This window comes from Sinocyclocheilus grahami, unplaced genomic scaffold (assembly GCF_001515645.1).
Source record: "Sinocyclocheilus grahami isolate Dianchi unplaced genomic scaffold, SAMN03320097.WGS_v1.1 scaffold140.1, whole genome shotgun sequence".
Taxonomy (NCBI): domain Eukaryota; kingdom Metazoa; phylum Chordata; class Actinopteri; order Cypriniformes; family Cyprinidae; genus Sinocyclocheilus; species Sinocyclocheilus grahami.
In genome coordinates, this window is record NW_015505319.1 from 510,430 (window position 1) to 520,207 (window position 9,778).

At 36.7% G+C, this 9,778-nt stretch overlaps 1 protein-coding gene across 1 annotated transcript in view; it reads right to left on the reverse strand.

Moving 5' to 3' along the window:
• The window catches only part of stard5 (StAR related lipid transfer domain containing 5), a 7,453-nt gene extending 2,400 nt beyond the window's left edge, over positions 1–5,053 (reverse strand). The window contains exons 1-3 of the mRNA XM_016280440.1: positions 4,547–5,053; positions 4,416–4,465; positions 1,235–1,367 (exon numbers count right to left, since the gene is read on the reverse strand). Coding sequence (XP_016135926.1) covers positions 1,235–1,367; positions 4,416–4,465; positions 4,547–4,636 — 273 coding nt within the window. The 5' untranslated portion in view covers positions 4,637–5,053. The remainder of the gene's footprint in view (positions 1–1,234; positions 1,368–4,415; positions 4,466–4,546) is intronic.
• Between the last annotated feature and the right edge of the window lie 4,725 nt (positions 5,054–9,778).

The window sequence follows — 9,778 nt, forward strand, 5'->3', positions numbered from 1 at the left end:
AACTCATGCTACCTCTGAGCCTCATTAAACGTCTGAAAATGTAACTACAAGCCACTTTTGTGTTCTTCTGTGCCACCTCTGTAGTCCAAATGAATTTATTAATACTAATTTCATATGATTGGTAACTTATTTGTCTTATTCTACAGCAATTCTTCTTGTAATTAGGAGTGCTTGTCCTCCTAATTAAAAAATTTAGGAGCACCTTCTGATCAATAATCAAAAATTCTGATCAAAAATTAGCCTTCCTAATACGAGGTAAAATTTGACTCCTTAAAGTGACTTTCTTTTTACCGGCATCATTTTCATCGTTGTCAAATTCAAAAATGTATGTTTATAATCTTTTTAAAATTTCTATTTAAAACAATATGTAGAATAAGACAAATAAGTTACCAATCATATGAAATTAGTATTCATAAATTAATTTGTACTACAGAGGTGGCACAGAAGAACACAAAAGTGGCTTGTAGGTACATTTCCATACGTTTAATGAGGCTCAGAGGTATGCAATTAAATTAATAAATGCATGTGGAGATTAATGTTTTAAATATAAAATTTTGAATACAGAAATATGATTTAAATAACTGAAATGATATGCTAAAAATGAAACTAAATCAGCCAGCAGGTGGCAGCAAGTCACTGATTTTATCACTGAATCATTCATTCAATTGATTCGTTCGAACGACTGAATCATTCAGGAATGATGCAAGTGACTGTCTTTATGAACTGACGGAAATCCGTTGTGGCGACGGAACTTTAATCCCTGCGATAATCTTGTGCTGTGTTCACACAGAGTGCATTACCGGTAATGTTACAACTTCTAATACCGGTAAATTGCCAGAATGAATTTCCGGTATTTTTGAAAAGGTCCTGTTCACACGTGATCTCTTAACGGTAATTTACCAGTAAAGACTATATGTGCGATAGGGGCTAATGTTGCTTTTGGGCTGATTTTTAAACTCAAACAAACATATCAATGTGCCATACACCCAGTGTTTACACTTTTCAGGATGTTAGCCAACAAATGGCTTACTTATAGCTGACTGTGCACATTAAACTGGGATACAAGAAACTGTTTTAAAATAAAAAGTACAATCACCAATCTTTGACAATCTAAGAAAACTGAAATAAAACACTGTTCCTTACACCTAGCTGGAAGAGGAACTGGTCAGGTCATATGATTTAACTCAACAATGATCTCCTTTCACAATGGGATGTGTATTTGTGTTTTTCTTACCGCCGACACCTGCTCAAGCAGCTCAAACTTTTTTATATTAGCATCCCATTTCACACGTAGTCCATTGATTTCAGGTTTCAAGCAGTCCCACACTTTCTCTGGACTGCCATTGACAATCCCCTCCCCCTTATACCTGAAAACCCCAAAGAACACACAATCACTGCTCGTGCATATGGGGGACGAAGGTTAAAGTCACTGCTGTTATGATGTTTGCACAAGATGTCGACAGCATGTAAAATGCTACAAAAAGCAAAACATTTAATATATGATTTAAATATAAATTAATTAGTGCTGTCAAATCGATTAATCATGATTAATCGCTTCCAAAATAAAAGTTTGTTTACATAATATATGTGTGTACTGTCTATACTAATATAAATATATAAATACATACACATACATGTAGGGATGTAACAATTCACTCAACTCACGATTCGATTCACGATTATTATAATTTTTTTTAACAAAATGAGATTTAAGACAAATTATAAATGAAATGTGTCCTTTTATTATTGCTTGGACAAAATGCTGCACATTTCTTTGTGAAATTGATATATAATACTATAATAATATATTAATATAGCATATGCATATTACTGCTCTTTTGTTGGTTTTGATTGCTTCTATTGTCCTCATTTGTAAATCGCTTTGGATAAAAGCGTTTGCTAAATTAAGGTAAATGTGAATAACAAAACTAAATTGAAATTTTAAAACAAGCCCCAAATCAAATAAATAAGTAACACAAATAAAATAAATCTCTTCATATAAACAAAATCAGGCTTTGTCTGTGCTCTTTCCTTTTAAAATTAGAGGCAACCACTGCATTTTAATCATGACCCAAACAAAGATGCTGCATACATGCAACATGAGCAGTTTTTAATCTAAATTACATTGTATAATTTCGAAATTTGAAGCAAAAACAGAATGGTTTGACTTCAGTTTTGTGAAACTATACATAAAAATATCTGCATGAAACAGAAACAGCAGACGAGCTGAATGAGAACGCAGATTCACTCTCTGCCAGCAGGTGGCACTTAAAGCGTTTTCTTGGTTTCCGCTGTAAACAAAGCAGCGCTGCACTTATGAACTTTAATATGCTTTATACAGAGGCGAGATGAAAACAAAAAATACCATTTAAACTTTTCTAAAGACAGTAAGTTCCCCTCAAACATGCATTCATATAAACTCCTACCACTAAATGAATCGCGATTTGTTTAGCATCTCAATCGATTTGAATCGTCACATATTTAAATCGATTTTCAACCGGCTGGCAGTTATTTGTTACATCCCTACATATACATTTAGGAAATATTTACATGCATATATATTCATATTTATATATGATTTATAGTATATATAAATATCACATATATATGTATTTATATATACATATAAATATACACAGCACACATATATTTTGCAAACACAAAGTTTTATTTCGGATGCGATTAAAAGCGATTAATCGCTTTGACAGCACTAAAATAAATGTAAACAAAAGAATAACTTTACCTATAACATATTACTGTACTATATATGTTTATTATGCACAATATTACAAGGTTCCCACCTTTTGACCAACAATTTTTTTTTAATGACTTTTTAAAGACATACGGTTAATACCATTTTTGATAACAGTGATAAAAACAGTGATTCGTTGTTTAAAAAAAGTATTTTATTTTAGATGCTCAAAATAATGACATTCTGGTAACTTAAAGGGGTCATATGATGCTGCTAAAAAGAACATTATTTTGTGTGTTTGGTGTAATGAAATGTGTTTATGTGGTTTAAAGTAAAAAAGCACACACTATTTTCCACATACTGTACATTATTGTTTCTCCTCTATGCCCCGCCTTTTTGAAACGATTTTTACAAAGCTCATCGGTCTGAAAAAGCGAGGTGTGCTGTGATTGGCCAGCTATCCAGTGCGTTGTGATTGGCCGAATACCTCAAGCGTGAGACGGAAATGTTACGCCCCTCACCATACTGTTGATGCCGTGTCCGGCCGGAGCGACGAGACAAAAACATTAAAACCCATTACAAACGAGGCATTTGTTGCATCCAGTGGGGACATAATTACTGATTATAATGACTTATACTGTCTTTTTACGCGTTGCGTTGCATTGCATCGCGCCGCGTAAACATAAAACTCTGTCTGCATTTGTGATCGGAGAAATGACTGTGCTACTCTACACTGCCCAAAACTTGCGTGTGAATCATCAGTGGCAAATCCTTTAAATGAAAACGTACTTACGTGAGTCAGAACTGCCGGCATTGTAGGCTAACGTTACTCTCCCAGGATCAGTAAACAGTAAACAGCTGCACACATCTGGATATTTGGGTTAAACTGTTCTGGAACAGTGTTATAAATACAACTTAACCACTGATTTGTAGTCGTGTCCTCTTTTGGAAGACCAAACAAAGTAGTTTCGCTTTCACAACGAAAAACATAGCGGCCTAGCGTTAGGGGAAGCCCCGGCTTAGCGTCCACTGAGGCCGGGATAGAGTGAGCTGAGGCCGGGCTAGCTAGTCTTTGCAACTTTACAGATCTTCTTTCTGCACCAAGAGCTTGCAACACTCCAAAGAGAAAGGAAAACTTGAAATCGCATCATATGACCCCTTTAATGTTTTATATTATTTAATGTTTAATTATAGAAATTTAATTAATGATAGAAAAGCAATAAAAGAAAACCAAAGCGTTTGTTTACAAATTTAAAATGGTTTAATTAAGAAAAAAAAAGCATGCATATATGGCATAAATAAACATTTAATTTTGAGTAGCCTACTTTATACCAAAATCTTAGCTATAGAAATGCAAGTAGTCAAAACAGACCCTATTTGAAGACTAACCCGGTGATTATACCAAATAAATATCTGCCAAGTGAAATATTTCAGAGCTGAGCATAACTAAAGCAATGCATATTTAATAGAGGAATGTCCTTGACACTTTGGGATTTATTTGTCATACCCTGACAGCATGAGCATGGATATGCATTGATCTCAGTCTCACAGGCTAAATATAATGTCCACTTTTATGAGCGCGTAATATTTCTCATATAATAGCCTATGTAGCAGGAGTTTCACTAACTAGAGTATTTATACAACAGGAGCACGAGAAGTCAGCACATATGACATCACGATGACAAATTCAGGATCATACTGTAATGTACAAATGTATACTTACACGTATCCCGCAAATTCACAAGAGGGTCTCCAATACACCACAACATCATTCTAGAAAGAAAACCCAATGCGTGTTTATAGACAAACAGCTGCAAAAGATGACAAAATGACACATTTCTGTTTCTCACGTACAGTTTTCTTGCATGTTTTCCATCCGGACTCGTCTTTTCTGTAGCTCAAGAGACGATCTTCCACTGATCTGGCCGTGTGCATGTAATCCATGACGATGGAGAGCGTGTAGTTTTATTTTATATTACTTTATCGGTTCGTCCTCTAACAGCACATGTATCCAAAGCCTTCTATCGCGAGTGACCGGTTGCGACCTGCTAAATATCGTCAAATTAAACAATTTATCTTCGATTCTTCCGGGATCTTTGTTCAAGTACGTCCAATGTCCATAAACTATCTGTGGCCACAAGTAAAATCTGCCAGTTTCTGGTATAAAAGGTCAGATGCTTCCAGTTCATTCATTAGTTACAGATGATCACTGTGACTGTCATCGTGACCGACCGGATAATAATCGATACAGTTCTATAGAGATCGGCAGAACGATTCAGTTAAACATGCGCGATCAGAAAAAAACTAAAAGGAGACAATTAAAACGCATAATGCCACAAAATCATCATAATAAAAAAAAAAAAAGCAATCAGCACAAGGCCACTTCCTTAGTCTGTCCTCAGAAGAATGTTGCATTCTGGGAATTAGAGTTTTCAGGGTGGATCCTGTTTTACAGTACATTGAATTGTCCCCATTGTCATAGGTCAGGGCTCAGGAAACTTTTTTGACCAAAGAGCCTTTTTTCCCTCCATTTTTGGTTAATGCATTTCCCCAAAAAGCCACAGTAAAAATTCTGCAATATTATTATTATTTTTTTTTTTTAAAGAAGTTACACTCTAAAAAATGCTGGGTTAAATACAACCCAGTGCTGGGTAAAATAGGGACAAACCCAGCAATTGGGCTGTTTTGACCTAGCCCAACCTTCTGGGTAGTAACCCAACCGCTGGGTCAAAACAACCCATTTGCTGGGTTTGTCCCTATTTTACCCATCACTGGGTTGTATTTAACCCAGCATTTTTTTGAGTGTAATAAAGAAGTTGCAATATAGAATTAGCTGTGCAAGGCTTTTACTGTGAACTTAAGTTACCACATGAAGAGCATAAATCCTCTTCAGAGCGAGTGATCGAGTAAAGAACAACTCACAGTGCTTACATCGGCTACTCAACAAGGCGGGCATTTGGTCATATTTCTGTCACTCAATGAATCTCTTGTTTACATTGTGTCAATGCTTTCTTTCTTATAACGAATGGATTCGCAAGCCTTTTGAGCGGTGAGTGGATTCTAACAAACGTTTCTGATTGGCCATTGCATTTAAGAAATCAACAGATATGTCTACACTGCAATGTAAATAGAGACATTTGATGTTCTGCGAGAGCGCAAACACGACTACACTAGAGAGCTGTTATTACAGCTTCAACTGAGGGTGCTCTTACTTTTGTTTGCACCCCCCCAAAAAACGGACCTGGTTTACTGAATGTGTAGGCATTATGCAACTTGGTATTTGTGTAGTTAATAAATGTATCTAAATTGTTCTAGGTTGAACCGTCTCGTATTAGTGATTTAATATAGAACTTGGTCTATTTCAGTTTATTATAAAAAGTGTGCCCCCCTACGAAAACTAAATGCTCCCTCACCCCACCCAATTCTATGGCCCTGTCCCAAATGGCATTCTAAACCCTCACTGTCTTCCTCCGAGTCCGCACTTTCATGACGTAATGCTGCTTAGACTGCCGGGTTGATGTCGGCTGTGTAGCTCGCAGACTCGCAAGCACCCTTCTGAATGCTAAAAATGACAAATGGGACAAACTCAATTCCTAGAGGGCCGGAGCCCTGCAGAGTTTAGATTCAACCCTGCTCCAACACACATACCATGTTTTTTTTTCAAATAAGCCTGAAGGACTTGATTAGTTGAATCAGGTGTGTTTAATTAGGGTTGAATCTAAACTCTGCAGAGCTCCAGGCCCTCCAGGAATTGAGTTTGACACCCCTCCCCTACAGTCTCGTGGACTTAAAGCAGCACTATGTAACCTTTTCTGTGTTCAAAATTTGCAAATTGTATATAATGAGCGAGTACATCATGAAATCATCTTTCAAACCGCGTTTTTTTGTCTTATTTCGAATCACTACGTTACCCTTATAATCAGAGTTGGGGGTAACTCATTACAAGTAACCCGAGTTACGTAATCAGATTACTTTTTTTAAGTAACTAGTAACGTAACATTACTTTTTAATTTACAAGAGATTATCTGAGTTACTTTTTCAAATAATAACGCAAGTTACTTTTTTTCCCCAATTTATTGATTGACAGCTCTCCTGTCCCCAGATGTTACTGTAGTTCTAAAATAAATATGAATATGCATTAATTCATCTCACTCACAAAAAAAAAAAAACAGATTCAGTATTCCTCAAAATGAATAAAAATAATGCTACTCAGAATATGAGAATAACTCATAAACCTGCAATAATTAAACGTTAAACAACACAAATATCCTTTATGTATTTAATCCCATTCTATTAACCATGAAGCAATGAAGCTTATTCATTTCACTTTTGGTGTGAGAAGGCTTTTATATTTGCCAAAATGTAACTTTTTTATTTTAAAAACAAACAAGCAAGCCCTGTCCAGATTTAAAATGTAACGCAAAAGTAACGTAACGCATTACTTTCCATAAAAAGTAACTAAGTAACGCAATTCGTTACTTTTTTTATGGAGTAACGCAATATTGTAATGCATTACTTTTAAAAGTAACTTTCCCCAACACTGCTTATAATAAGTACTTACATTTTGACTATTGTAGCCTGATCGGGTCGTCACCGCTGCGGAGTAACACATACCTGCGTGAATAGACATAAACTTAGAGAAGTAGCTCCGCTTGGAATGTTCTTCTGCGGGATGTGTTCAGTTCTGTTTATTAACCGCTAGAGCGCCAAAAGTTACATAGTGCTGCTTTAACGGACACATGCATGCAGCATTGTATGTCCTCAAGACCGAAAATGCACATAAGTTGTGACAGGGACAGGGCCTATATTAAGGTGACCGTACGTGCCCTTTTTCCCGGACACGTCCTGGCCAGGATTTATATATTGCCTAAAATATCCAGGTTTTGTCTTTGTCTTCCTGATTTTATACTTGCTGAAGGTAATGATCGAAAAGTAGTTTGACCAATAACATGCAGGCCATTGTACATAATCAACCGATCATGGCGTGTGAGAAGGTGTGATCTACAGAGAATGGTCAAAGCGATGCAAATATGCGTTCATTTTAGGTGTGTTCAACTTGAAGCGGAGCTGCGTAGACCAATCAGTGTTTGACATCAAAGTACCGCGAGAGCGATTCGAAAGTATAAGGAGCGGCTGCTCTCTATAGCTCTCACGGTACTTTGATGTCATAACACCGATCGGTCTGCGCAGCGCAAACGAAGCCAAACCCTGGATATTTGAGGTAATATAGAAATCCTGGCCGGGACGTGTCCGGGAAAAAGGACACGTCACCCTAGGCTATATGTTTGCCTGGGGGTCCTCAGTGCCAGCCTTTTACACCCAGTCTGCTTGATGTGGGTTTTTCACTGGAAGATTCTCACATTCTTATTTAAATGTATTTTATTTGAATACAGACCCAATCTTGAAGATGTTTGCAGCGTTGCATCACACAACAGAATCTACAAATGTCCAAACATTATAATTTATCATTTTTTATATCAGATTTAGATACATGCAAAGTACACTCATATAGGCTAGTCATTTCTTTGTGCTTTTATACTTCAACTTTTATATGATAAAACTGTATTACACTGAATACATGGCTCTGTTCAAAAACCGAGTAAGCTGCCTTGCTGTCTACTGCCTACATTAGTAGCTGACTACAGTGGAACTATTGTGGAACCTCATAAATGACTGATTTGGAACACACCTCATAGACAGCTACTGGTGCTCGGTGTCTGTCATTTGCATGTTGCTATGCTATATGCTAACATATTTTTTTAATCAATATTTTTCATTATTGAATGAAATGCACTATATTTATAACAAACACTTCTCTCAACTTTATCCACCATCTTGGATGGATTTTTGCTGCATTTCAGATGTAGTTGGAGGTGGGAATACTCAAGTTCCCCATTTGCGGCATCAACATTTTCTAGTCATGATGTGATCCAAACAACTTGCCTCACCTCCACTTAAATAACCAATGGAACATCAACTTTAGTTGGCATCAACTTGAAAACTTTGCTTCTCCTTGAATCGGGGGTTGATTGATCTGCTCTGAATGAGTTGGATATCCAACCTCGAGCACCATTCAAGTGGTTATTTTTAAGTAGAAGTGGGGGAATCTCATAGATATGTATAGGTACATGCCGCATTCGACCGCTCCAGACACGTCGATGCGTCCGCCATCTTGGAATGGTCAATGTGTCATCACTTACAGTAGAAATCAATGAGTTTTCCAAGATGCCACAACATTGTGCAGCCTCTGGTTGTAAAAACCACCAACATTTTAATTCCCAAAGAAATGGGATAAACTTTTACAGGTGAGAATGAGTTGGTTTGTGCTTTTAAAATGTATTAAATCAATATTACAGGTTTTTAAACTATGGTAAGTTTTTTTAATGTTGTGTTAGCTAATGGCTTCATCTTGTTGTATTGTGTTAGTTAAGCAAAATCATCTGCTGAAGTCTATTGCAGATTTATATATTCATATGCGTATAACAACAGTTGCAGACACACAGTCAACTTGCTCTCAAGTGTTCATGGTCCGGCTTTGACCCCACCAATATGGAGGTGAGTTACATATAGTGGCCCATAGAAAAGCCACTAACAAGGCATCTATGTATACATGTCTATGGGAGAATTCAAGTTGTTTGGAATGCTGAATTACTCATGGTGCATTCTGGTAAAGGATGCATATGAAGCTGCATTACAATTTGGCCAGAAGAAGGCCTTTCAAGGCTGAAATACACTACAGGACTTTTGCCCAGAATTTTGCCCCAATTTGCAGACTAGACAAGTTGACCATAGTTGCCAAAAATCAGAGTCATTCTGTAGATTTTGAGCAGTCAGAGTTCACAGAAAATTGCGTAGTGGTAATGGTCACTGACTGATTTTATCCAGCTGGAGGATATCAAAAGTGTTTGATATGTTGAGCCAATTTTAGAACACATATTGTTTTCATTTGTCACATGTCTCCTAGCAACGACTAGGAACAACTTAAAAGTCATCATATGCCTAGTGTTTTAAAATCTGTTCTGATTTTAAAAGTCGTCTAATGTATTCCAGCCTTTAGAAGGCAGGATAATGCTGCAACCTACCTCA